Source organism: Melospiza melodia, chromosome 27 (assembly GCF_035770615.1).
Source record: "Melospiza melodia melodia isolate bMelMel2 chromosome 27, bMelMel2.pri, whole genome shotgun sequence".
Lineage (NCBI taxonomy): Eukaryota > Metazoa > Chordata > Aves > Passeriformes > Passerellidae > Melospiza > Melospiza melodia.
In genome coordinates, this window is record NC_086220.1 from 10,573,023 (window position 1) to 10,600,454 (window position 27,432).

The 27,432-nt window shown below is 53.9% G+C and overlaps 3 protein-coding genes across 5 annotated transcripts in view; all 3 read left to right on the forward strand.

Moving 5' to 3' along the window:
* Positions 1-316: 316 nt before the first annotated feature.
* On the forward strand, positions 317-14,768 carry FAM76A (family with sequence similarity 76 member A). 2 transcript variants are annotated; one of them, XM_063177252.1, is made up of 10 exons: positions 317-410; positions 1,444-1,508; positions 2,283-2,337; positions 2,892-3,044; positions 3,950-4,107; positions 4,507-4,593; positions 5,400-5,531; positions 10,640-10,775; positions 11,217-11,318; positions 12,643-14,768. In XM_063177252.1, the coding sequence occupies exons 1-10, from the start codon at positions 330-332 to the stop codon at positions 12,727-12,729; spliced, it is 1,056 nt and encodes a 351-aa protein (XP_063033322.1). In that variant the 5' UTR covers positions 317-329; the 3' UTR covers positions 12,730-14,768. The 2 variants fall into 2 exon arrangements, with proteins under 2 accessions (XP_063033322.1, XP_063033321.1); XM_063177251.1 differs by lacking the exon at positions 5,400-5,531 and having other exon boundaries at positions 12,643-14,760.
* A 2,847-nt stretch (positions 14,769-17,615) lies between these two features.
* Positions 17,616-23,350, forward strand: SESN2 (sestrin 2). 2 transcript variants are annotated; one of them, XM_063177412.1, is made up of 10 exons: positions 17,616-17,693; positions 18,313-18,378; positions 19,127-19,321; positions 19,677-19,859; positions 20,112-20,321; positions 20,657-20,807; positions 20,972-21,087; positions 21,425-21,615; positions 22,088-22,232; positions 22,315-23,350. In XM_063177412.1, the coding sequence occupies exons 1-10, from the start codon at positions 17,616-17,618 to the stop codon at positions 22,399-22,401; spliced, it is 1,422 nt and encodes a 473-aa protein (XP_063033482.1). In that variant the 3' UTR covers positions 22,402-23,350. The 2 variants fall into 2 exon arrangements, with proteins under 2 accessions (XP_063033482.1, XP_063033483.1); XM_063177413.1 differs by lacking the exons at positions 17,616-17,693; positions 18,313-18,378 and adding an exon at positions 18,434-18,999.
* A 2,187-nt stretch (positions 23,351-25,537) lies between these two features.
* The window catches only part of PHACTR4 (phosphatase and actin regulator 4), a 49,375-nt gene continuing 47,480 nt past the window's right edge, over positions 25,538-27,432 (forward strand). Inside the window, exon 1 of the mRNA XM_063177639.1 lies at positions 25,538-25,592. The gene's annotated coding sequence lies outside the window, so the exon portion shown is untranslated. The remainder of the gene's footprint in view (positions 25,593-27,432) is intronic.

A 27,432-nucleotide genomic window follows, 5' to 3' on the forward strand; every position in this document is an offset into this window, starting at 1 on the left:
CCCGGCCATGTCCGGTCCCGCCTCCCCGGCCCCGCCTCAGCCCCGCCCCTTACCCCAATCCCCGCCCCCTTCTCCACTCGCGATCTCGCGCGACCTCCCCCGCGCGTCGCGTCACGCGGGACCGAGAGGCTGCGTCACGGCGCTCCCCGTGACGTTAACGCTTCCCCGGCGTGCCCCGCCCCGCGGCTGTGAGTGACGGCACGCTCGCCAATAAGAAGCGGTCAAGGCGTGAATGATGCGGCGCGCGGCCAATGGGCGGCGGTCGGAGGCGGCGCCGCGCGGGCCGGGCGGGAGGGCGGGCGGGCCGCGCCTGTCAGCGGGGCGGCGGGATGGCGGCGCTGTACGCCTGCACCAAGTGCCACCAGCGCTTCCCCTTCGAGGCGCTCAGCCAGGGCCAGCAGCTCTGCAAGGTCCAGGAGAGGGGCTGGGGGCGCGCTGCGAGGGGCTTATGGGGGCTAATGTGGGAGGAGGCTGATGGGAGAGGAGTCTGAGGAGGGCTCTGAGGGAAGTGGGGGGCGATCTGTGAGGGGATTTGAGTGGGGTGGTCTGTGAGTGGCTTTGAGGGGTCTGAGGGGTAAAGGGCCTCCTGGAGCTTGTTTGTGAGGGAGACCAGCAAGGTTTTTAAGGGGTCTGCAGTCTTAGAAGAACTGAGGGGCTGTTTGTGGGGAGATCCTGGGAGTATTTATGAAGAGTGGGGCCTTGAGGTGTGTGTTTGGGGTCTGTGGGGTAGCAGTGGGAGTGTGTGAGGGCCGGGGAGCTTTGGGGAGGTTTTGAGGGGCTGGAGCATGGGGCTAAAGCCCTGAACCTGCTAGGGGGTTGTGTTGAAGGGCTCTTTAGGGGAGCTGATTGTCAGGGGGGCCCGGGGGCACTGAAGGCAGTTTGGAGGTGCTGCAGTGGAAGTCATGGGGCTGGTGTGGGGAACAGAGGGGAGGTGGGAGCTGTTCCTGAGCAAAGGCCTGAGGGGATCTGGAGACCTCTCTAGGAGGTTTGATGGTGTCCTGAAAGGAGTAAGGTGGGTTTTGGAGACAGCCTGACAGGGTGGGGAAGAACAAGATTGGGTGAAATAGGGAACACGGAACAGGAACTGGAGTAGCCTGGGACCACTGAGGCTGGGACAAGGCAGGTGAAGGTGGGGGAATCTGGGGAAGCTGGGATGAGAGGAGAGCACAGCCAGATGTACAGGGAACTGGCGAACACCTGAGGCAGAGCTGTGTGTTCCTGCCCTGGGAGCCGGGCTGCCCCGTGACCCTGCTCTGTGGGTGTGAGGCACACCTGGCTCCCCTGTGACACACGGCATTCCCAGCACCCTTCCTCTTCTCTCAGCATGACTGTACAGGGAGGGAATGCTTGCAAGTGTGTGGATGTGGTGGGAGTGGAGGGCAGCAGGAGATCTGGGGCTTGGGGAGCAGCACTGCAGCTCATGAAACACCTCTGTTGTTGCAGGAGTGCCGGATTGCTCATCCCATTGTTAAATGCACTTACTGCAGGACTGAATTCCAGCAGGAAAGGTAAATGCTTGAGCTGGGGAGATCCAGGTTTCAGGTAGAATGATCACACCTCGGGAGCTGTAATGCTCCACACCTTCAGTGACTGAGCCTTAACCTGTAGATTGTTGCTGTGGAGAACTTGGGAGACCTTTGGCCACCTCCAAAGATCTGCTGGGCGAGTTGCAGTGTCTGTAGTGCACTTGGATCACACCTTTTGCTTGGGGTTTTTTTTCAGTCAGAGCTCAGATGCATTTTTCCATGAGTTTTCCTCTTGCCTGATGTCTGGTATCTAACATTTATTTCCTGCTATGTGTCCTCCAGATGGACTCATGTTTTTTTGTATTTTGACAAGTTGTGAAGCTGTCAGAGGGAGGATTGGTAAATCCCAGGGCTGTGTGTGGCCGTTGTGTGAGGTGTTCCTTCCTGTGTTTGTTGGACAAATATACCTCTGCCCTCTCCTGCCATGACCTCCAGAGTAGAGCCTGCCCTGATGCTGAATCACTCATGCTGCAGATTAGTCAGTGATCAAATCCTGTGTTTGTATGGACAAAAACCGGGTGTCATCTGGAGATGCCTTAATTAAAAGACACCTCCTTTGTAATTTTTGGCCATTTGTCCTCTGCCAGATGGGGATGGGAAAAGCATTTTGGTATCTGAGTCGCTAGAGAGGTTGAATCCGGCCTCATCACCAGAGGCAGAGCTGAGGGGAGGCTGGGATCTGAGCCAGGCACCCTAAACACAGAGGTTTCATTTCTGTTGGAATGTGTTGATAGAATGATCTGTCCTTCTTCACAGCAAAACCAACACGATATGCAAGAAGTGTGCTCAGAACGTGAAGCTCTATGGCACAGTAAGTGAGGGGCTCAGCCTCCCCAGCCTCTCTTCCTTTCATCTCTCTTGTCTTTGTCCTGCTGAAATCTCAGAGCAGTTTATGGACTGGCTCAGCTGTAAGAGCATGACTGATCAATAATATGGGTCACTCAAATGGCTTTTACTTTTTCTATTCTTTTGGCACAAAAAAGAGCTTTGCATTGTTTGAGGCCAGGAAATTATCTGTTTGACACCCAGTAGAAACAAGACTGTGCTTACACAGACTGAGATTGCTGCAGGAAGCAGTGTTAAATCTTTATTTCCTGCTTGTCTGAAATCTGAAATAGAGATTTTGATTGGTTCTATTTTGTTGTTTTTTTGTAAAGGTTTCACAGCACTTGATAAATGGTCTGAGTGCCATGGCTAAATACACTTAGCTGGAGGCCAGGGATCCAAATGAAGTTTTGTCTCCTGGATCAGCATTATTCTCTGTGTAGAATAAGGAAATAAAAGTTTGAAATTATGGGGAGAATGGGAACAAGCAGTGTACTACTGTAGTTAGAAGGCTGTAGCAGTTGTTCTTATTTTTTAAAGCCAAAACCCTGCCAGTACTGCAACATCATAGCAGCTTTTATTGGAAACAAGTGCCAGCGTTGCACCAACTCAGAGAAAAAGTACGGCCCTCCTCACTCGTGTGAGCAGTGCAAGCAGCAGTGCGCCTTCGACCGGAAGGATGACAGGAAGAAGGTCAGTATTTGTGTTAAAGAAGACTAAAAAGGTAAAAGGGCTGATTACATTGATCGTCTCTCCATCTTCTTTACATCTTCTGCAGCATTTCTGACAGGACATGGGCAAAGGCTTCCCACTGCCAGATGGCAGGGTTAGATGGAATACTGGGAGGAAATTCCTCCCTGGGAGGGTGGGCAGGCCCTGGCACGGGGTGCCCAGAGCAGCTGTGGCTGCCCCTGGATGCCTGGCAGTGCCCAAGGCCAGGCTGGACAGGGCTGGGAGCACCTGGGACAGTGGAAGGTGTCCCTGCCATGGCAGGGGGTACTGGGTGGGGTTTAAGGTTGCTTTCAACCCAAACCATTCCATGATCCATATCTCTTGATTATAAAGTGTTTTCTGTACACTTTGCTCTGGTTTAGAGCTGTTTAATCTTTGAACCCCTGTGTGCCTCTGCCAGATCTTCTAAGAAAGATCTCTTGAATTTGGCCCAAGAGCTGGCAGAGAAGCAGAGACCTCTGAATGAAGTGTGAGGCTGTGAGAGGGATGGAGAATGATATTTGTTCAATAGCCTGAGGACCTACAAGTGTCATACCGCCACCGGGAAACCCCTTCATGGTTTCTGTACACCCTTTGCTCAGACACCCTGAGTGCTGTGTAGGAGCTGTGTCTTATCGAGGCAAACTGTAAACATCTGTTGATCTGTTGTTTGGAGTGCTGCAGCCATAAAGGGTGCCCTGCTGAGCCTCCTGGAGCAGACACCCTTGCTGTTTTGGTCTCCAGTGACTGCCTGTCCATTCAGAGGATTCTTTTTGAGTCCCTGCTTGTTCATATGTAACCCTAAGCTTGAAGGTGCTTCTTGTCTTTTCTGTATTTGCTTTGTGGGCAGAAAAAAGACCAAAGCTTCTTTCTGTCTCCTGTTCCAGGTGGATGGAAAGCTGCTGTGCTGGTTGTGCACACTGTCCTATAAACGAGTCCTGCAGAAGACCAAAGAGCAGTGCAAACACCTGAGCAGTTCTTCCCGAGGCAGCCTGCAGGAGAAGGAGCAGTTCAGTAGGCTCAGCAGTGGCAGCCACTACAACAGGTAACCTTAGGAGGGATTTGGGCATGGTCTGAGCTCAGGACAGTCTGGCTAAGTCACGCTTTGCTTGTTTGCAAACCTCACTGTGCTGGTACAGCCTTGTGCTTCTTAGTGATCCAACTTACTGAACTTGTACACTGTGAGAGCAAAGTTGCATTTGTAAAATTTAATGATTAAAATGTGGATTTTAAGCAGGAGTTCTTCACCTACATACTGCTCTGACTCATTGTTTTCTGTTTATTTTTAGTCTCCAGCTACTCTTCAAGGAATGATTTTTTTATCGTTTTAGCAATGGGAAATACTGTTTTAATAGGATCAAAGTGGGTGGGAATATTTATCTGCCTCTCTGTCTTAGACTGAAAGTCATTCAGGTTCTGACATACAATTTCCTCCTTTTTCTAGCCAGAAAACCTTATCCACGTCTTCCATTCAGAATGAAATCCCAAAGAAGAAAGCCAAGTTTGATGCCATATCTGCCAATGGTGACAGGTGAGCCTGTTACGTGGGGAAATTGTGGGCGGGTGGTTTGTTTGCTGAGTTTATGTAAGGCAGAGTTGTGTGTGAATAACAGGAAGCCCTTATACTAGAGCAGAGGCCTTGGGCTTTAAGACCTCGAGGGGTTGTCCTAGAACCTGGCAAGGCAGTGCTACCTGGAACCTAGACATAGATTTGAAGAGGAAGAGAATACTGAGCACCTGTACCTGCTTGGATGGAGCAGGACCAAGGTGGTGTTGGCTGAGCTCCCCAACTGTCAGGAAAACTGCAGCCAAACTAACTTTATCATCTCTCCTGCAGCCACAGGGAGAGAGGGGCTGGTGAGGTCTGCAGGTTTTGTGCTTTGAGGTCTGTCAGACTGATCTGCAGGGAGAGCCTCAGAGGACAGGAGAAGATCCAGACCCACTTCCTATGTCCCCTCCTGCTTTTGGGGGAGAGACAAGCAATCAAACAGCTTTGCTTGAAAGGTTGTGGAGTCCCCATCCTGGTGGTGTTCCAGGCCAGGTTGGATGGGTCATGGAGCAGCTTGGTCTAGTGGAAGGTGTCCCTTCCCATGGCAAGGGGATGGAACAAGATGCTCTTTAGGATTCGTTCCAGCCCAAACCATTCCATGGTTCTCTGATTCTGGCAAAGCATCCACCCCATTCTGTTGTCACACTTGATGCTGGATCATGTTGATGCCGGCTGCCTGTGCAGCAGAATGGGAGTCACTAGCAGAAACAGGAGATTGAGATGGATTTGTATTTTTATGGTCTTGTGCATGCATATTTTCATTCCTGCCTTTCCTCTCTGATTCTCAGCGTTCCTTCCTCTCCCGAGATGCTTTGCCCCCTTATCCAGAGGGCCCCGTCCACGTTGGCGCAGTGGGCTGCTTCCCAACAGACTCTCGGGGCCCACCATTGTCCTGTTGCTCAAGGCATTGACATCCTGAAGTGAGATCACCCATTGTTTTCTCCCCTCCCTCCCTGGGAACTGCCTCCTACACGGGAACTGTCCCTCTCAACAGATCTCTTTCTGAACAGCAGGGATTTGGGAGCATGGACCAGAGCACAGTTGGTGCCAAAGGGTTTGTTAAAGACACTGGTAATTAATTAATCGCTACCTGCCTTCAGTGTCTCTGAGATCACAGATCTCTCCTATAGGTACTGTTGACACCTTGTCACTGTAAAATGCTCCTGTGGGAAATGCCCTTCCTGGAAGTGTTCATGGCCAGATTGGATGGGGCTTAGGGCAGCCTCATCTAGTGGAAGATGACACTGCCTGTGGCAGGGGGCAGAACGAGATGAGCTTTAAGGTCCCTTTGACCCAAACCATTCTGGGATTCTATGATTCTGTGAAATAGAACTTCAATAATTTTATAGGGCAGTGGCACCCATGGAGAGGTGTGAAATACCTTTTATCATCTGAACAGCATTTTCAGTTAAAAGCTGGAAAAATTTAAGGACTAATTGTGACTTAGGAGCCATGGCTGAGTGTGGAGGGGTTAGAATTCCATTGCCTTCAGGGCTGGTGGAGCCTGAGGAGAGAATGGAAACAGAGCCCTGGTAGAACTGGTGCAGCCCGTCAGAGAGGCCGCTGCTCTGGGCTGTAGGACAGCATCAGCTGTTTTTATCTCCTCATTAGATCCTGGGCTGAGATCTCACAACTCATTGTAACAGCCCTGCTGGCTTGAAAATACCCGAAAAGCAAAATGACCTGTGCTCTGGGTTGGTCAGCCATGTGTTTGGAAAGCAGGAGCATGTATTGAAGGAATCAAGGGCCTTCCTTTTGCTCTCATGTCAGATATTGTCAGTCTGGCTCCTGCCAAGGCTGTAGGCCTTGCCACAGGCTTTTTTTTGATGAGTTCCAGTAACAAACCAAGTGTAAATTTAGCAACTGAAGAGCTTCAGCGACACGCAGGAGAAAAGGCAAGCTGCAGCTGCCTTAAATAGACAAATGGCTGCACTTCCTGAGAGGAGTAATAATGGGGGTTCCTTAAAGTGGGTTTGGAGTGGCTGAGGGTTCTTTTATGAGAGTGAGCCCCCAAATCCCTCCCCTTTATACAACTACCAGATTGTCCCTCCCAGAGTCACACTGGTGTGTGGGACACAGCCTGAGCAGGGAGTTAAGGTCTGCTGCAGCACAAGGGTGTTTGCAGCAGCAGAGTCTGGAGTAAACTGACTCAACCAGCACCTCCTCCCTGCTGAGATCAGCCCCAACATCCTGTACCCCAGCTCCAGCCAAACCTCTGGTGTAGCCCTCAACTGGGCAAAATTTGGGCATGTTTGAGCTCAGTTGACTTTGGCAACACCTTCAGTCAGGGTCCAGTTTCTCTGAAATTACTGCTTCTTTTTGGATATGGTAGAAATTCCTTTACTGTGTCGTACTGAATTCCCTCTGTTTACATATTTCAGCATGATTGTTGCTCACAATAGCTATGATATGTGGACAGGGTGATTTCCAGCAGTCATTGAAAGGGTATTGAATGGTTTGTTCTGGGTGAGTTCTGGGAGGAGCAAACAGCTCTGTTGCTGCTGCACTGGGAGTAGTTTTCTCTCCCAGTGACTCGCAGCACATCTTGCAGCAGACTTGGTCTTACTAATCCTTCTGTGCTGCCAGTGCCCAGCACACCGGCTTCACCTCCAGCCCCTGCAGGTCTGCTGGTCCTAACTGGGACAGTCTTGGTGTCCCCATCGTCTGTGCTAATGCTGGCAAAGTGTTTTTATGCTGCAGACTCTGCAGATGAGCACACTGCAGTCCCTTCTCCTGTCACTGCAGACAAGCTGCTAAATTGTGCTTGTAACACCAGGCAGTGACAGCACTGCTGGCAGGGGGAGGGCAGCAGTGCCTCAGGATGCTCAGCAGTGAAGTTCATTTGTAAAAGATTCTTATTTGCATAGGAAAGTCCTGGCATAGTTTAAAGCTCTGTGACTTGGGCTGTACTGCACTGAGTGCACTGATTCTATGAAAAAACATAGAATCCCAGAATGGTTTGGGTTGGAAGGGACCTTAAAGCTCATCTCATTCTGCCCCTTGCCATGGGCAGGGACATCTTCCACCATCCCAGGTTGCTCCAAGGCCCCTCCTACCTGACCTTAGACCCTTGCAGGGATCCAGGGGCAGCCACAGCTGCTCTGGGTAAACTCTGCCAGAGCTTCACCACCCTCACAGGGAAGAATTCCTTCCCAAGGAATCTGTCCCTCCCTTCTGGCAGCAGGAAGCCATTCCCCCTTGTTCTGGCACTTCAGGCCCTTGTCCCCAGTTCCTCTCCAGCTCTCCTGGATCCCCTTTAGGCTTTGGAATGGGCTCTAAGGTTTCCCCAAAGCCTTCTCTTCTCCAGGCTGAACACCTTCAGCTCTCCCAGCTCTTGGAACATCTCCATGGCCTCCTCTGGGCTTGTTCCAGCAGTTCCACATCCTTTTGATGTTGGGGGCTCAGAGCTGGAGGCAGCTCTGCAGGTGCTTTTTGTCTAAGGTGAAATGTGGATGCTGGTTTAGTGCCTGGTCTCTGCCTCTTCATGCCAGCCTGACTTGAATAGCAAAATCTTTAATCTTGGCATTTGCCTTGCCTAATTTCTGCCATTTAACAGGTATGGAGTTTAAGGCAGTCGATTTGGTTTCTGTTCCAATCAATAGAGAGAGGCAGGTGCCTTGGGAACAGCTCCATTTTTGTCTTCTGTCTCTGCTAAAAACAACAAGAGCTCGTAATTTCCCTTTAATTAACGGTGTGCCTTTTAGGCTGTTCAGACATGGAGAGCTCATGTCCCCCTGACCTATCCCAAGGGGCTGGATCTTGAGTTTATTTGTAGAGGAAATGGCTTTTTTTTTTTTTTTTGGTTGGTTGTTTTAATTCTTGATCTGTTTGTTAAAGGAAAAGACTAACTTGTGTATGGCAGTTTTTCTTCAAATTTTGGAGTCACAGGCTGCTTCTGTAACATGGGGTTTAAGACCGAGGAACCTTTCATTACTATCTTGTCAGTCTTTAAAAAAATACCAAGGAAGAGGAAAAAAAATCTGCTTCTTTATTTAGCACCTTAACGCATTTGAAGGGGCATTTTGCAGCAGCTGGACAGGAAAATACCAGTCTGGTATTTTATACCCGTCCAGGAGGAGGTCTCAAGCTGGCTCAAGTTCCCCTCTGGTGGATGCAGAAGCCCCAGGGATGGTGCTGTGTGCAGGCTGGTGGCCCTCCTGTCCCTTCCGTCTCCCCACTGGGTGGCAGGGCTGGCTCTCGCCTTCCTGGCTTTGCTGGGCAGCAGCAGTTGCTGGGCAGGGAATTTTTCATGCTGGAGCTGCTCAGGGAATTGTGGGCATCCCCTGGCACTCTTTATCACCCCAGGGCATGGCAGGAGGGAAGCGTGCCTGGGCAAAGGAATGGTGTGTCTAGGGATTGTTTTCAGCCAGAGGGAATTAGTGAGGAAGCCTCTTTTCTCTGTGCTGTTGGTTACTGTTGTTGTTATTTTTTAAAATTTATTTCTCTCCTCCCCAGCATATTTGCAGTGAGTGGGAAATTAAAGCTGCTGTTAATAATGTGCTTGCACATAGAAAGGTGCTGGAGCACACAGCATCATCTTGCACAGCCCTCACTTGGGAAAACTATTGGGAAAGCTTTAAAATGGGAGTTGTTCAGTGCTAGTGTGTGGGTATGAACCTCTCTGCCTAGCCCAGAGCTGGATCCAGTGTGCCCAGAGAGCTGCCACATCTTAGTGTGGACTCTGCTGTCAGCATGTTTTAGCCATGCAGGGCTCCGCTGCTCCGGGCTGTCTCCTGCAGACCCTCAGTTCTGAGTTTTCCTCTGCCAGGTTTTCTCTCCCAGTGCCTCAGGGCCATCCTCTGGCTCTCAGATCTGGGAAGCTGCCTCTGCTTTGTTTCCCTCTGCAGATCCCCAGCACAGTGGGGAGCGAGCCTTTTCCCCTGCCACATCCTTACTAACGAGTCCTGTCACAGCAGACTGTAGTGCTTTTAATTAGAAAATGGATCATTTCCAGGTGCTGGTGGAGACCCCGTGTGAAGTGAGCAGCAAGTACTCTCTGCCTTAGGGTACAGCTTGGGGACTGGAAGCTCAGAGGTAGAAACATCCTGGACAGAGGCAGAATTTTGGGTTGAGACCATGCTTGTCCCACTCTGCTGCAGCTCCCACCTTTAAAGCTGAGTGTTGACCTACTCTGGAGGCTTTTAAAAAAAAAGTCAGGCTTTAGGTTACCCTGATGATTTATTTCTATTTATCTGATAACAGCCAGACTTGAAGTAATCTTCTAGGTGGAGCTTTGTTGTCTTATTACTGTTCAGTTTTTATATAGCAGTTTCAGGTGCAAGTGGCTGGGAGTGTGCTGCCCACTTAGCACGAGGAGGTAAAAATCAGCTTTAGGGATGGAACAGAGGGCAGGGAAAAATCAGGTGGGCTCCCTGGGTCTTGTGGCTGCAGCTTGTTGTATCTTATGGTCTGCATATTCCCATAGCACAGAACTGCATGTGCCTGCCTGGGTCACTGGTGTCTCCTAGGGAGGTTTGTGATTTACCAGTGCAGCAGTGACTCATGCACAGATAGTTCTGCTGATGGTTGCTCAGATTTAGAGTACCTGGTGGTGTACAGGTGATGTGCTCAGCTAGTTCTCTGTCTTCCTGGAGAGTTTTTCCTACTCTGGAATAATGAAGCTTCTCCCTAAATTGCTTTATCATGGCAGAATCATATTACGAGGTCCAGTATGTTTTTTACCCCTTTTCCTTGCTCAGAAAAATTTAGCTGTTTCCTTTTGCTCTGTTTGTTGAACTTGGAGGTTATTTGTTTCTCTTTCATGTCCCCTCCTTGCCAGAATATTTGTTTTCATTCAGTGGGAAGTTCTGCAGTGCATCCAAGGACTGCTTGTGAGCAAAGAGATTTCCAAAGGGAAGCGTAAATTTTAATTATCTCTCTGATTGCTGACTTCAGCTCTCTGGTTTCAAAAAGGATCGTGAATGATCATGAAATGATTCCCACTCTCCTTTGAGAGCATCTGTGGGAGTTTCCCTGCCTGGTGAAGAGGAGAGTTTTGTTGAGGGCCTCTCCCTGTTTTTTGCTGCAGTTTTTCTCCGGACCTCGCCCTGGACTCCCCTGGCACCGACCACTTTGTCATCATTGCCCAGCTGAAAGAGGAAGTGGCTACTTTAAAAAAGATGCTTCACCAGAAGGATCAGATGATTTTGGAGAAGGAGAAGAAGGTACAGTCCTTGCTTGGCTGACATGTTCTCACAGATCACACTCTGACACAGCCTGGCTTTTTATCTTGGAGTTAACATGTCTGGCTGTTTCCAGGCTGCCTCCTTTCCAAAGCCAAAGAGGCCCTCTGGACCCACCCAGGGGATCTCATTTCATAAAAGGGTCATTTCCTGACCACTTTCTTGGAGACCTCTGTGTGTGGGCAAGACTGGGAATAAACATGCTGCTGCTTGGAGAAATGCAGTGCTGGCCCTTGCAGTTGCTCTGTGCTCTCAGTGACACAGTTCTGGTCTCATTGCAGTCCCTCAGCACTGCCAGCATGTCTGTGACCTCAGCCAGTCTCACACGCCTTCTGTAGAGACACTTCCCACAGCAGAGGGGTCTGTGGGGAGGGCAGCTGTTGCCTCTTCCAGCTCACTTGCTCCTTCCTGGTTTCTACACAGATCACGGAGCTGAAAGCTGACCTGCAGTACCAGGAATCACAGATGAGGGCAAAGATGAACCAAATGGAGAAGACACACAAGGAGGTCATGGAGCAGTTACAGGTGACAGCATTGTCAGTTTAACTGCTGAGCTGTGTTGTATCCAGGAGTGACTGAGGACATTCCTGAGCTGTGTCCAGGAGGGACTGAGGACACTCCTGATCAGGACACCCTGTGAGCTACTGCTCACAGAGCTCTGCTAATGTTTCTCAGCCGTGTCCTACAGCCTCTGTGCTGCCAGGCAAGCCCCTCCTCAGCTCTGCTATCATCCCAACCACCATTTTACACCTACCTTGCTGCTCTCCACTCAGGCTCACACTTACTGTGTTTAAAGTGCTATGTTGTGTCCCTTATGGACTAGACAGGAGCCATCGGACTCATTTTACTTATTGCCAAAATCAGGTTTGAACCTGTTTCTCCAGTCTGCAGAACCTTTGTCAGCTCCCTGAGCCTCTAAATCACCTCCCTGTGATTTGTGTGAGCAGTAACCAGAGAGAACAAAGGAACAATTGGCAGTTCTTTTCACCCTGTATCTCTAGTCCAAATAAAGAAGTCCCTGAGCTGATGGAAGCAGGGAGAGCAAGATTCTTGTCATGGCTGTGGAGACACAGCAGACTATCAGTATGAATAGTTTGAGCCACCAAAGGGATCAGGTCAAAGGGGAAGAAATCAGACACAGAAATGAACTTTGCGCCGTTTAATTACTTTGGGTATACAAAGATCTAAAGCCCCAGCAATGAGAGCTGGGAGGGGATGAGACAAAAGGCTTCTGTTGCCCCTGAGGAAACAGCCCCTCCTCCATCCACACCCACTCTGGGGAAGTATCCCAGTGGAAGGCAGGCTGGAGGCCTCCAACTGTCAGAGTGCTGGTGCCTGCCAGAATCTCTTCACAGGGCATGTGGAATGCTGGGATGTAGTGTGGAGAGGGCTGGGTGTGCTGTTTCTGAAGGTAAAGGAGCATCAGATCCAGGAGCAGGTGTGCCCCAGCCACTTCCCTCTCTTGGGGCTTTCCATGTCTGTGCTCAGCTCACGCTGGGACTGCCCTGAACTCTCTGGTGTCCAGATGTTTTATTTCTGCTGCTATTGGTTGAGTCTCTGGAAATCTTTTTCAATGGCTGCAAAATCAAAGTTCAGATCCTCTCAGTGTATTGTAGGTACTTTGAACTGTTCATAGGATTAATTTTTGAACGGTCTCGTGGGTTCTATCATTTTGTAGTTGTCTTTTCCTGTGGGGCTGGGATGGGAGAGCCCTCTCTAGGAGGTTAGAGGTGAGCTCAACATCTGTGCCCCCTTTCCAGCTGTGTGCAGGATGTCAGCAGCTTCTGCACAGGGATCCCAAGAGCTAGTGATGATCCATGCCACTAAATACCCATTTCCCCATTTCCAGGCCAAGAACAGAGAACTCCTGAAGCAAGCAGCTGCCCTGTCAAAAGGCAAAAAGCCTGAGAAGTCAGGAGCAATAACCTCCCCTTAAAGCCAAGCCCCCAGCCTGGGAGCTTTCCCCTGCACTAGCCGAGGAGTGTGGGAGGCCTGCAGGATGGCTGGAAGCCCAAACCTCTGTCTTGTGGACTCCATGGGATTCCTGGTGCGTGTTACCTTCTGACAGCATGCTTGAGTGTGGCCAGTTTCAGTCCATGGGGAGAGGTCCCAGCTTTCCTAAATCCCCCCTAAAGTACTGTTTTCTGGAAGAAATCTTTTCCTAACCAGTTGCTACCACTGCCAGCCCTTTCCATGAGCAAACAGGAACCTGCTGCATTAGTGGCTCCTTGCTGGTTCCCAGCCTGCTGCTGTGAGGGAATTGCCATGGCCAGTTGTTCTGCAGATAAAATGGGAGCTGCGTGTGGTGGGAGCTGAATTTTTTTTTCCCTTGAACTGTTCCTTCTTCAAAAGAGAGCTGAGAACTCACCAGCCCAACAGGTATTCCTGGAAGGTTGTGCCACTGCTGACAACAGTTGATCCAGCTTTTTGAAGATGCTTCCAAAATGGGGGCCATGTATTTATCTTGGAAGATTTTTGTGTTTTGTTTTGGATTTTTTCTTATTTTCTCTGTCAACTTGGCAAACCAAACTGCCTGGTTTTGTGTTTCCTTGTTTTTCTGATCAGAGCTTTTGGGTTGGGAGCCAAAGTGGAATGATACAGCCCCCAACCCACCTAGAATTCCCCCACCCGCCCAGTGCCCTGGTTATGTGGTGACCTCTGGGATTTTGATGATTTCTGCAGCTTGGTGTGATCAAGTGTCTCTTACTCCATTTCTTTACACAGAGAGTTCAAGGCTCGGATATTCCCTCTCTTCCCCCTTTCCCTGCCCCTTCCAGATGCAGGGGCCAGGTTGGCTCCAGGAAAGCACTTACTCAGGCAGCAACCCAAGCCAGGGAGTGTTTTTTGGGGCACTCCAGGGATTTTTCTCACTGCTGATTCCAAACCAGCAGGATCAAAGGGCTATGAGAGTTCCCTGTACCAGGGATGTGCTGCCCCAAAACAGCATGGCTGCCACTGACCCTTACAGCCAGACCAGCTGGGCTGGGTCCCCCCAGGCACCTCTTTTGGGGTGATGGTGGTGGATAAACAGCACTTGGAGGGGGAGCACCACACAACTCCGGGCTGGCAGGAGCTCCTCGACATCCTGAGCGCCAGTCAGGGAGTGGAGAAACATCTCAGGGCTTGGAGACCCCCGGCAGGGGCTGGAGGTAGGTAAGAGAACTCACGCTTTTGCTGCAGGGCGGCTGCTCCGTCAGGGCTTTGATGAAGCTTTTAACTAGAGCTTGTGATTACTTTTTTCATCCTTTTGTTTCTTATTTGTTACTAAAGTTGATTTTACTCAAAGGCACTTTTTTGGGATGATGTTTGCTTCTGGCATGGAAGGAGCACATTTCATCGGACACTGCCATGGGTTTGTTTTTGGTTTTTATAAGAGACTTTTAATGTGAAAACAAGCAAAACCAGAAATTGTTACACTTTGCCTGAGTGTGGCAAAACTCACCCAGTTTTATACTTTTAGAAAATGAAGTGCATTGGTGGGAGTTTTTTTAACTGTGGGCTTTGCTTTTTTCCTTCCCTCAACATAAAGAAATAAAAAGAGGGAGAAAGGCCCTGTAAATACTGTTCAGTAGGGTTTTTAATCGTGATAAATTGCTCCTGCCGTTGCATAGCTGATTTGTAACACCAACATCGTTTCTTTGTATGTTTGTAATGATGAGATTTTCAAGGGATGCTTTGATTTGTACAAATGACACCTGTAAAAGTGGTTTAAAAAATCCTCATCTGTGACTGATACTTTGTTTGCTTTGAAAAGGGAAAAAACCAAAACAACCAAAGTACCTCGCCCTGCCTGGAGCTGATTTATCTCCTGCTCTAGGGTTGGGAGTTTGGGGAATGAGACAATATTTTCCCATTGTTTGCTTTGCTCCTACTTTTTTTTCTATCTTTAAATCCTCCCATCAAGCCTGTTGCTAGGATCCTGGTTACTTGGTTACATCCAGCTTCCCTGGGCCCATCCGGCTGTATCTGACGAGATGTATTTCTGATCTTGGCAAGGGGATACAACTGGCACAGACAGAGGGACCTGTTCCTTTGGCATGGAGGCTTTCCCTTTTCCCATGAGATTTCCATGAAGAAAATTTGGCTGCCTCTCATCTTTTTCCAAGGAAATCTCCAGAGGTCTGGGAGTCTAAAAGGGTTTTAGCTTTGACTGTTTTCCTTATTCATATCCAGTCTCCTGGCGCACATGGAGCATGCTGATCTTTGAGCAGAGATGTAAGGAAAGGAGACACTGAAACAATCTTCCATGTCTACCTGCCCCAGGTGTTGCCTCAGTGTCCCTGTATGGTCTCTGCTGCTTCCCTTCCTTCTCAGAATCTGGGCTGCCCAAAGCCACCAGCTGCTGAAAAAAGCAGGAGTTGTCCCCAGCCAACCTCCCTCCAAGGTAACACACCTTGAGCAATTGGGCTTCCCTTGCTGTTCAGCTTTCCTGGAGCACCAGACTTTTCCAGTCAGCAGGATGGTAACCAGAGCACTGTCAGTCCCAAAATAATTACCCACCCTTGCTTGTTTTTATGTCCCTGGAGAGATTTAAAAGCCATGCAGATGTCGCACTTGGGGACATGGGTTAGTGGTGGCCTTGGCCATCCTGGGGTAATAGTTAAACTCTATGATCTTAGAGAGCTTTCTGAACAGAACAATTCCATGATTCTGTGGGGTGCTGAAGCTGTTTTGCACTGGCCAGCATGGCCTGCTCCTGGCTCCCAGCCTGGGAGGCTGCTGTGGCAGGAGGGAGATGCTGCTGACAGCCCGAGCCAGCAGGAGCCATCTGGGAAAAGTGCTGCAGGTAACCTCGTGCTTGCCAAGTGGGCTGACCAGGGGTGAGGGACAGATGGGGGATCCCGTGCTGCCCCAAAACCTAGAGTTCTGTGCCCGCCCCGCGGTGCTTGGCCCCTCCTAGCCCTGCTCGACATGCAGGACTTGTCTGTGGGACAAATGTCCTCCTGGCACAGACCTTCGTGTCTTCTGATGGGATATTTTTATATTAAATATTTGGCAGCATCTCCAGCCCATCTCTCCAGCTGGATCATCGCCTGATGCACACCCACAGCCCTGTCCCTCTAATATCCAGAGCTTTTTGGGGAGCAGAAAGGGGAGAACAGAGGCAGCCTCCCCCTCTCTGCCACCCCCACTTTGCTTGCTCCGTGTTGCCTTTGCTGATGCAAAGGAAGAGATGTGTTTTTTTCCCCTCCAGGCTGATGTGTTCAGCCAGAGCAAACACAGAGCTCATGGCCTCAGGTGGAACTGCAGAGTCATCATGGAATGGTTTGGGTTAGAAGAGGCCTCGAAGCTCATCTTGTTCCACCCCCGCCATGGGCAGGGACAGCTCCCACTGTCCCAGGTTGCTCCAAGCCCTGTCCACAGCTTCTTTGGGCAGCCCCAGGCCTGGCTGGTGACCAGCAGCACCTGTGCAGCTCTGTGGGGTGTGACAGTGCTGAAGGAGCAGGTGACAGAGCTGGCCTGGGGTGACAGAGGCTAAACCAGCACCTCTGACCCTGGTCAGTGAGGGGCCACATTCCCTCGGATCACATGAAATGAAGCCCCCAAATTGTGCCTCTGAAATGACACAAATGAAAAGACAGAACTGGAAACCTTGAGGTGGCCCGAGGCACCCAGACTCCACAGCCTCAGCACAGAGCCGTGTTTGCAAAACACCCTAAAAATAGCCCCAGGAAAGGGCAAGGACAAGGAGCAATGCCCAGGGACGTTTCTAAGTGGCCGTGCCCTCCTGCATGCAGAGGCTGGGCCTGTGGGCTGTGCCGAGGGTGGCTGTTCCAGCCGTGGGCTGTGCGGCTGGCGCTGCAGTGCCAGGGAGCTCTGACGTTCCCCTGCTGGCAGGAGCTCAGCCCGGAGCCAGAGGAGGCTGTTGCCAGGAGAATCCTGAGTTGTTTGTGCAGCGACTCCTGTGTGCTGGGCTGTCAGGCAGCACCCGTGCTGTGTCTGGGACAGCCCATGGTTGTGAGGGTGGGATTTTATCCCTTGTTTTCATGTTTTGTTTTTTCTTCTGTCCCTTTGGAGAAACACCAAAGCCAGTAAAAGAGTCAGAGAATCCCAGACTTTTTGATTGGAAGAGATCTTAAAGCTCATCTTTTTCTGCCCCCCTCTGATGGGGAAGGACACCTTCCACCGTCCCAGGTTGCTCCAAGCCCCGACCAGCCTGGCCTTGGACACTTCCAGGGATCCAGGGGCAGCCACAGCTGCTCTGGGCACCTGTGCCAGGGCCTGCCCACCCTCAAAGGGGAGGATTCTATCCCAATATCCCATCTATCCCTCCCTTCTGGCAGCAGGAAGCCATTCCCCCTTGTCCTGGCACTTCAGGCCCTTGTCCCCAGTCCCTCTCCAGCTCTCCTGGAGCCCTTTTAGGCTCTGGAATGGGCTCGAAGTTTTCCCCCAGAGCCTTCTTCAGGCTGGACCCCTTCAGCTCTCCCCGTGTTTGTCCAGTGGAGAGGGTCTCCAGCCCTCTTTGGAGCATTCTGGCCTCCTGGGCTCACTCGGGGGGTTCGATATCCCTGTGATGCCCGTGCCCGGAGCTGGGGTGTTTGCCTCAGGCCGGTTTCTCTCGGGCCCCGGCTGCGGGGTCGGGGAAGGGCGCCCGGCCATGGGTAGACCTGATGGCTGCGCGCTGGCCACGCCCCGCATTGTCATTGGTCTGATTGTTGCTGAGTGGTCCCGCCCCCAAGCTCCCATTGGCGGAGGCGGGCGGAGGGGCGTGTCCCCGCCCCGTGCTATGTAAGCGTGGCGGGCGCGGGGTCCGGGGTCGCTGCGGGGGCCGGGGGCGGCCGGGGCTGTCCCGGGCTGTCCCCGCCGCCCAGCCCCAGCGCGATGCTGGTCGCCGGCTCGCCGTGCAGCCCCGCGGGGCCGGAGGAGCACCGGGGCTGCGGGGCCCGGCGGGACGGCCAGGTAAGGGCTCCCGGGCTGTACCGCCCCGTCCCCGGGCGCGCACGGTGCAGCCCGCACGGGCGTCCCTCGGAGAGGCGTGGGGTCGTGCCCCGCTGCCCGCCCCGCCCGCCTGCAGGGAGGCGAGGAGCCAGGACATGTCCCGAAAGCGGCCGGGACAGGAGCAGCCCTTTGGCCGCACACGGGAGCTCTAGCCCCGAGGAGTGTGGGGCAGAAAGGACCCGAACCCCGTGCTTGGAGCAGGGGCAGCCCTGCCAGTGTGCGGGGAAATGGTGATGTTCAGTGGCGTTTTGTGCCCAGGGAGGGTCGGTGGGACCGCGGAGCGGGCCGTCGGCACAGTGCTGCTCCCGCTGCCCAGTGCCGTGCTGTGCCCGTTCCTCGCTGCCGTCCCGTGGCGGTGGTGCCCCGCGCTCGGAGCGGTGTCGCAGCCGGCTGTGCCGCTGTGTCACACAGCGCAGCAACATCGCAGCCCGGTTTCATCAGGCGCGGCCAGCCTGACGCACAGGGTGTGGGGACACGGCCCCGCGGCCCGTGCCGGTGTCCGCCTGAGTCACCCCTTCCGGTGACGCCGACGGGGATGTTCCCGGGCTCCGCTGACTCCCGGCTCTGCCTTCCTTCCTAGGAAAGAGGAGTTGAGGCTGCCCGGGAGCTGGCGAGGGGCCCCAGCGCCTTCATTCCCCTGGGAGAGGTAAAGCGATGAGGATTGGCTTGGGTGGGGGTCTCCTTCACCCTTCCCTGCTGCGGGAAGGATTCCCAGCCCTCCTATTCCTGGTGCCTGATGGGGATGGGATGCTGAGGATGGGATGGAGAGGGGTCACCCACCCCAGGAGGATCCTTGTGGCATTGGGGGGGGGTCGTTCTGGAGATTAGGGGAACAGCTCTATTTCACCCTGGTGTTTGCTTGCCCTGCCTGTGCCTCAGTTTCCCCACTCAGTCAGACACATCTGTGTTTCCCCTGCGATGCAAAGACCCACACCCTTGCCCTGGCCGACCCCAGCATTCTGTCCTGACATCCCCAGGGCACCTGGGCCCTATCTCAGCGCCCACATTCACTGCTCCAGATGTTCCTCCTCAGGCAGAGATAGCGCCGTGGTTTCGTCACTGCGCTGGGGGCTGACCCCCATCTCCTCCTCCCTCGCACTGCAGAGCCCAAACAAACAACCCAACCCACAGGCCGAGCAGGACGGGCTGTGTGGGTTCTGCCATGGAGACCCCCGAGCCCCCTGTGCCCCCCGGGGCTGGCAGGGGGGGCACGGGCAGCGGGGGCCCCCGGCGGTGTCCGTTCCGGAGGCAGGGCGCTGCCACTGGGGTGAGGATCCAGCCTCGGCGCTCTTGGGCTCCTGCGTGTTGGGGGGCGTCTCCATTTAGGTCAGGGGAGGTTGGGAAGGGTGGGAGCCCACAGCTCGCAGCCCTTCACTTCTCTCCTCCTCGCGCAGATCCCGCAGGAAGGTGGGGAGAGCAGCCTGCACCAGCTCCTCGAGGCCTTCGTCTCCGCAGGCAGGGTGGACCACGTCGCCATGGTCATGGGGCTGCACCCCCAGTACCTCAGCAGCTTCTGGAAGACCCAGTGCCTCCTGCTGCGCATGGACGGGCCCCTGCCCTACCACAAGCGCCACTACATCGCCATCATGGTGAGCAGCGGGGCCCTGGGGGTGCTGTGGGGACACAGGGGCTGCCTGGGGTCCCAGCACTGCTGCTCAGGAGGCATTTGGGACCCCAGAGATGGGCCCCTTTCTGATCTGACATCCCAAACCCCTTTGGGGCTGGTGCCCACCCAGGGTACCCCAACACCCTCCCTCCAGACCCTCTGGAGCACTGGCACTGATAGTGAGGGGGAAAATCCCCCTGTCTGGAAGTCACATCCCCAGGGAAAACCCTCCAGGAGTGACGTGGGACGCGTGGGCTCCCTGCCTTGGCTTCTTCGGGGGCTTGTGGCAGGGTGGGACCCCAGGCGGGGCTGGGGCTGACTGCTGGCTCTCCCCGCAGGCTGCAGCCCGGCACCGCTGCTCCTACCTGGTGGGGCTGCACATGAGGGAGTTCCTGCAGACGGGGGGCAGCCCTGCGTGGCTGCAGGGGCTGCACTGTGCCCCCCAGAAACTCCGGAACCTCAACGAGATCAACAAGCTGCTGGCGCACCGGCCCTGGCTCGTCACCAAGGAGCACATCGAGGTGGGAGCTGGTGCTGCCAGCACAGATCCCCCCAGAACACACAGACTGATCCCAGGGGTCACCTCCTGTGTGCACGGCCCCCAGGGTTTAACCCTTTCAGGGCTGAGGAAGGGGTGGGAAGGGGCGACTTGCCCCTGACAGGTCTATGGGTGAGGCACTTCCCAAACACTCCTGTATCCCTGCCCCTGGTGTGCCCCAGCACTGGGCTGGGGTGGGCTGGGGGATCCCTCCAAGCCCTGCTGTGTGTCACAGGCACTGCTGAGGCCGGGGCAGGACAGCTGGTCGCTGGCAGAGCTGGTGCAGGCGCTGGTGCTGCTCACCCACTACCACTCGCTGGCATCCTTTGTCTTCGGCTGCGGCATCAGACCCGAGGGGGAGCAGGACGTGGGGAGCAGCTGCTGGGCCCCCTCACCCCACAGCAACAGCAGCCCCGCCTCTGGGGACAGCGTGGGGGGCTCTGGGGTAAGAGGGGCTTTGCTTTGCAGGGTGTGAATGTACCCTGGGATGCTTTATGGGGCTGCCCCTGGGAATCACAAATTGGCTTGGATGGGAGGGACCTTAAAGCCTGTCTTGTTCCACCCCCTGCCATGGGCAGGGACACCTTCCACTGTCCCAGCCTGCTCCAAGCCCTGTCCAACCTGGCCCTTAACACTTTTAGGGATGGGAGCTGCTGGAATCTGGGCAGGACCAACCCAGAGGGAGATGCCCAGGGGTTCCCCCAAGTGCCAGCAGATCTGGGGCTGGGAGCCCCTCTGGTCGACCAGGGGCAGGGCTGACCCTGCCTTGTGCTTCCCCAGGGCACAGATGCCATGCAGGAGGTGGAGGTGCTGATGGAGAGGATGAAGCTGCTGCAGGAAAACCAGCTGGAGGAGGACGGAGTCACACAGGAGGAGATGGCAACACGCTTCGAGCTGGAGAAGACAGAGAGTTTGCTGGTCCCTTCCTCAGGTGAGGAGGTGCAGGGGGCAACTCTGGGGACAGGAGGTCCCCGTGGGCCAGGGGAGCCCGAGGGGGTGAAAAGAACCAGAACCTGCCTGAGGGAGAGTGGGATCAGCTCCCCAGTGCAGCGCTGACTCCACCTGGGCTCATGGCTCTGCGTTGGTGCCTTGTAGATGTTTTGGATCCCTCGCTGCAGTCCAACATCCGCTGCTTCCTGGAGGACCCTGAGTTCGGATACAAGGACTTCACACGCAGGGGGGAGCAGGCCCCCCCCACTTTCCGTGCACAGGTGGGTGCTCAGCAGTGCCTCAGCTCTGGGGGTGCCTCCTGTTTATGCCAGGGCTGTTCCCAGGATTGAGGATAGTTCAGGTCGCCTGTCCTGGCTGTGCTCCCTCCAATTGGCAGACCCTGAAACAAGAGGAATAAAGTCCTTGACTCAGGATAAACCAAATTTAGCAAAAAATCCAGACCATCAGTGTGTTACCAACACACTTCTCATTCCAAATCCAAGACACAGTGCTGGAACAGCGACTGAAAAGAAATTAACTCCACCCTTCCTGAAACCAGGACAGAGGGATCCCCCTTTTCCCCACCAAACCCCTACCCTAGCGTCCTTTCTCCACCAGGATTACACATGGGAGGACCACGGCTACTCGCTGATCAACCGCCTGTACCCAGACGTGGGACAGCTCCTGGATGAGAAGTTCCAGGTGGTTTACAACCTGACCTACAACACCATTGCCATGCACTGTGGCGTGGACACCTCCGTGCTGCGCCGCGCCATCTGGAACTACGTGCACTGCGTCTTCGGCATCCGGTGCGTGCCCGGAGGGGCTGCACTCTCTGCTCCTCCTTGGGAAGGGCCAGGAGCAGCTCTGGGTTAACCTGGCTGGGCTCTCTGCTCCTCCTTGGGAAGGGCCAGGAGCAGCTCTGGGTTAACCTGGCTGGGCTTTCTTTCCTGCCTTGGGAAGGGTCAGGAGCAGCTCCAGTGAGTTGTCTGGGTTAGAGCACTGCTGGTGGCGGGCTTGGCTGAGGTTCAGAACAACCCTGGGAAAGGAGAATTTAATACAAAATTACAGTAAGGATGGTCAGGCTCTGGCAGATTTTGCCCACAGAGGTGGTGGAATCCTGGAAGTGTCCAAGGACACACAAGGGCTTGGAGCACCCTGGGACAGTGGAAGGTGTCCCTGCCATGGCAGGGGTGGGACTGAAAGGTCCCTTCCCACCCAAAGCACTCTGGATTCTATGAGTGCACAAGTGTCTGCAATAACACATCCTCCTCTCTCCAGCTATGATGACTACGACTACGGGGAGGTGAACCAGCTCCTGGAGCGCAACTTAAAGGTCTACATCAAGACAGTGGCCTGCTACCCGGAGAGGACAACCAAGCAGATCTACGCACAGTTCTGGAGGCACTTCAAGCACTCGGAGAAGGTGCTGGCCCGTCCCTCCCCCTGCAGGGTGCTCAGGTGCTGGCCCTGTGCCTGGCCCTGTGCCTGACCCTGCTCTCCTGTAGGTGCACATCAACCTGCTCCTGCTGGAGGCACGCATGCAGGCAGCTCTGCTCTACGCCCTCAGGGCTGTCACCCGCTACATGACCTGACCTGACCTGAGCTGCTCTGCTCCTGCTCCTGCTCCTGCTCCTGTCCTGGCTGTGCAGGAACAGCCAGGGGGCAGCTGGAGCCCTGGAATTCCACTGCACTGTTGTCTCCCTGCTTCACTGGCCTAGAGCTGTGGAAGTGGGAGCTTCCCTGCGCTTTCTCCCCGGAGAGGGGAGCCCCAGGAAGCTGCTGGTGCTGGAAGACCCCAGAGTGCTGCCCTGGGCCTGGCAGAGCTGCGAGGGCTCTGCTGCTCCGTGCCTTTTTGGGGCTGGCCCGAGCGGAGCCAGACTGGGATGTCTGTGGCTGCAGTGCTGGTGTCACACCCTGTGACGTGTCCTGGCACCAAGGCTGCCGCCGAAGAGGACTGTCCCCCTGCCCGAGGTGGCCAGAGGATGTCATGGCCTTCACCCCTGCCTTTTGGGTCCTGCTGTGCTGGGAGACACAGCTGCTGGTGGGGGTGCTGCCTCGGCACCCCCTCCCCACCTTTCTGCCTCATCCCCTGCAGTTTGGGACATGAAGTGCCTTTAACCTCAGTGCCAGGGCAGGAGCAGGGAAAGGGTAAGAAAACCTGAGTGTGTTTTACACCTTTTTGCAGTTTTCCAACCACTGGCACATCTCCACTGCCTCAGCTTCAGGGGCTGAGGTGGGGAGCTGTGCTGGGGCATGAGGCTCCCTCAGCCCCTCTCGTGTTGTGAGGGTGGCAGGGTGGCATGGGCTGCCCATGGCTTCACCCAGATCTGCCAGAGCATCCCCAGCAGCACACAGAGGTGCCTCTGGGGAGCAGGATCCAGGGCCAGCAGCATCGCCACCCTTGGTTTGGCTGTTGAATGATAGCTCCAGTTAAGTTATTTCTAATTTTTTTTTGATGTATTAACTTCTGACTAGGCATGGAAATGCCTCTGTAACTCTGCTATTGATCTTGTTTGAAAAAATAAAATAATTATTTTTTAATTCTTTTTCCTGTTTCAGTTTCCCCTTGGTCAGCCCAGGGGCTGTTGCTGTGTGGCAGGAGTGGAGTGCAGGCTCTTGCTGCTCTGGGGGCTACCCAGGAGCATCCCCGAGCTGGCCAAGGGAGGGTGCGGAGGTTGGAGTCCTCCCCGTGCGCCCGAGAGGGATGGGTTTGGCTTCAGTAAACTCTGCTTGTGGTGGCCCCTTCCTGGGAAGGCAGGATGGAGGCACGGCACTCGCCCCGTGTGTGTCTCCACGGGATGCTCTGACCCTCTGCAGCGGGGCTGGGGGGCAGCAGGACACCCCAAGCCCACGATGGGGAGCCCAGCTCTTATCAGGGTGTGGGCAGGAGCCCCTGGGAGCTGCTGATAAGATCCCTGGGGAGGGGCCAGCGCTGCAGGGAAGGTGTGTGAGCCTTGAGCCTTCCCTGAGTGCCTGAGGAGCCAGGTCTGGCTCTGGGGCTGCTCGGGGCCCTGCAGGGAGAGGGGGACCCACCGTGCTGCCCCTCTGAGCACGGAGAGGGCAGGGGGGCCTGAGTTTGCTGGGGATGCTGGGGCAGAGTCTCTGTTTTGGGGGAAAGAGGTTTGAGGGCAGCTTTTCTGGGGAAACTGAGGCAGGGGGACAGGGCTCCCTGGGCTGTGCTGGTTGTGCCAGAGTTCCTGGTGGGGATAAGAGCAGAGCCCCCACAAAGTGCTGTTCTTTCAGGGTGTCACCCTATAGCAGGTGCACCTGGAGCACCCTGGGACAGTGGAAGGTGGGGGGACCTGGGGGGCTTGGGGAGCTGAGCCAGCCCTCGGCTCTCCTTTAGCCCCTGCCCTGGCTCATTGCATCACTTCAACCCCCTTGGTTTTTTCAGTTGGTCACAATTATAAACCAATAAATTCTTCATTCAGTGCATTACTAAAGCCTGCAATTTGTGTACACATCTATAATTTATCCACAGCTTTCACTGTTCTCTTGCAGGGCAGGTGTGTTAATAATCTCCCTACCTGTAGCTGATAGTTATGATCCCAATAAATGCCTTCTTTTTTTTTTCTCACTGCAATTGCCCTCAATTTAAAAACATAACGTGTTAGTGGTGTTTAACACACATCAAAGCAACAGGAAATAATAGTAGTGGTGGCAATAATAATAATAATAATAATAATAATAATAATAATAATAATAATAATAATAATAATAATAATAATAATAATAATAATAATAATAATAATATTTTGTGCTGAAGGAACATTTTACAACTGATGGAGCCCGAAGTGCTTTGCAAAGGCGGCATCCCTGGGGCTGAGCTGCCCTCGCTGTGCAGGGTTCACGTGGGGCTGGAGATGAGAAACACCTGAGCGTGGGCGGCTCATTCCCGACAGGTGCAGGCAGGCACCTGGATCCGCTGCATGGGCTGAAGTGAACAATCACAGAGCCCAGGCGGGGCCGGGCCTCGGGACCCGGTGCCAAAGCCCCACAGTTCGCTCACGCCCTGACCCCAAAATCTCATCCTCCCACCCCAAACCCCCATCGCCAGTCACTCCATGGCCTCAGAGCCGCCGTCCAACCTCTCCCAGCACCTCATCATCCCCCTGACCCCAACGCTGCGAACGCCCCCGACCCCAAATCCCGTTCGTCCCCCGTCCGAGGGGCGTGTCCTCCGGTTCGGAGGCGTATCCCCATAGTTCCGGGGGGCGTGTCCTTGCGGTCCGGGGGGCGTGTCCTCCGTTCCGGGGGGCGTGTCCTCCTGCCCAGAGGGGCGTGTCCTCCCGTCCCGGGGCAGTGTCCTCGCCGCCCGCACTACATTTCCCGACATGCCCTGCGCACGGCTTCCGGCGGCGCGTCCCGGCAGCGGCGGCGGCGGCGGCGGCCGCGGCAGGTGAGGGAGGGCGGGCGGGGGCCCGGGAGCGCCGGCACGGCCGGGGAAGCGCGGGGGAGCCCCGGGCCGGAGAACCGCGGCTCGGCCCTGCCCCGCTCCCTGCCGGGGGGCAGCGCTGCGGGGCGGGGGCGGTCCTGGTCCCGGTCCCGGAGGGGAAGCGGGGGCGCCCCGTGGATGCCGCGGGAGGGCCGGGGCTGTGCGGGCACCGCGCCGGGGGCGTCCGGGCAGCGGCTCGCGGGTCAAACGCAGCCTCTCGCTGGCTCCGAGCGCGAGGAGCGGAGTTCGCCGCTGTCCTGCGAAGGGCGGTTCGGGAACCTGGAGCGGCTGGGGCTGGCGCTCCGTTAAAACCCGGGTTGCGTCCCCGCCGCCCTCCCGTGCCTTGCCGTGAGTGTTTCCAGCTTCCCCAAAGTTCCCTCTGAGGCAGCCCCGTTGGTATTTCTTTGTTTGATCTCTCCTGCCTTAATGTTGACTGAAATTTGAAACGTCCCCGTTGTGCTTTCTGGCTTAATTGTTCTTTCCCTCTGTTTGCACGCAGATGAATTATTTACCTCTGTGCCTTGCATTGGCTTGTGTTTGTCCAGGTGGAGGTAGGCGAGGGCTTGGTGCCCTTCTCTGGCACTGAAACGCTGCAAAAAAAAAGTAAATGAAGCGAGACGGTGCTCATCTGAGGCTGAAATAAACTGAACATTGAAGTTTCGTGATGCTCGTGTATTTCAAAAGCAAGTCCGGTGCAGGATCAGGGAGGGGGATTGATGAAGCTTCCCCAGGCCACTCTTGGTGGGTAAAGGATGTTCAGCTGAGTTAGTTTGATGTGCTGCAGAGGATGCAAGGGAGTGTAACCAGATTCCTCTCCCTGCTGTGATTTCCTCAGGAGTGCCTGGTGCTCTTCAAGCAGACCTTTTAAATGAATCCAAACTGCTTTCAAGAGTAGACAATACCTAAAATCGGCAACTTACATGGTTTAAATTCCTTTTTGTGAAGGAAAGGGCAAAATAGAGCCAAAATGAGGTCGATTGTGAGGGACTGTCACAGTTCCACCAGCTGAAGCTGAGTATCTGGACAGTGATGGTAACAAAAGCCCTTTCTCATTTAGAGTAGGTTTATTAAACCCGTTCTTGCCAGCAGTGCTGGGAATGACTGCGCTGGTCTGTCCCAAGTCAAGGTGGTTTCAAAGTGTGTCCTTTCCCAGGTGATACTCTATTATCTGATAATGTATCAGAGTGTTTTTGCAAGGAGCATTTTCTTTGTGGATTAGCAGGGACTGAGCTGTGTCTGAGGCACAGAGTGTCCTCAGCCCCTGGGAGATGGAGTGGGAGTCCTGTTGGGAGCGTGGGGCAGTGCCACAAACGAGGGGATGTGATTGCATCCTCGTTTTCATGCTGTTGCATCAGTGATTATACAGCCTTCTACTTCATTCAGTCACTGGTTAATTTCATTTCCAGTTCAATTTGATAACAGTTTTGAGAGCCAAATCATTTGTATTGAAACAAATGGCTTCTATTTTCATCAAATTTCATTGTGTTTGGCATGTGTTGTAGCATTCTATGTATTAAAAACTGCTGAGGCTGTGGTTCCTGCAGGTTAATTAGCTGGTGATGAATATTTAGTTACAAGCTGTACAAAACCTGTGTCTGGGTATGTAGGGGGGGGCTTAAAACAGAACTGGGCTTTTCTGGTTGGTCTCAGTGATCCTATGAGTGAAGAAAGCTGCAAATATCATTGGGATCATTTGGATTACCTCAAAACATGTCATTTTTCAGGCAAAACTGGAACTTTGGGCTACAGGGAAGCTGGTAGGACTATTGGGGGAAAAGATATCATCTTGCTCCTGCATCCATTAAGGTGGGAGTGAAGATGCTCCAGGTCATTCATAATCAGTTCCCTTTAGCAGTGATTTTCTGCATACAAATGCCAGGTGGGTTTATTTTTCTGAGTGTGAGAATGCTTTTATTTTTTGCTGGCAAGTTTAGAGCCTGTAGAAAACTAATGTATGTGCAACTGTAGCAGTGTTGGGCCTGGGCTTTGTGTCGAGGGGAAAAAAGCCCTTTCAGAGATCTATTTTTATCAGTTAATTAGTCGCTGTTGCTGACGTGTCAGCGCTGTGGTGATAACTATTCCCAGTTCTTCCCTGCACAGTGGGGTCATGGTTGGGCAAGGAATGCAGCAGCCAGCGTGGCTGCTCGTCCCCATGGCTGAGTTTAACTCCTTCCAAACTGTGCCCCTC

Excerpts from the sequence above, each read along its gene's own strand:
- FAM76A (XM_063177252.1), top strand. The coding sequence starts at position 330 with ATGGCGGCGCTGTACGCCTGCACCAAGTGCCACCAGCGCTTCCCCTTC. Across the intron at positions 1,509-2,282 it reads ACTGAATTCCAGCAGGAAAG|CAAAACCAACACGATATGCA; the intron begins GTAAATGCTTGA and ends CCTTCTTCACAG. Across the intron at positions 4,108-4,506 it reads AGTGGCAGCCACTACAACAG|CCAGAAAACCTTATCCACGT; the intron begins GTAACCTTAGGA and ends TCCTTTTTCTAG.
- SESN2 (XM_063177412.1), top strand. The coding sequence starts at position 17,616 with ATGCTGGTCGCCGGCTCGCCGTGCAGCCCCGCGGGGCCGGAGGAGCAC. Across the intron at positions 19,322-19,676 it reads GCCACTACATCGCCATCATG|GCTGCAGCCCGGCACCGCTG; the intron begins GTGAGCAGCGGG and ends CTCTCCCCGCAG. Across the intron at positions 21,616-22,087 it reads CACTGCGTCTTCGGCATCCG|CTATGATGACTACGACTACG; the intron begins GTGCGTGCCCGG and ends TCCTCTCTCCAG.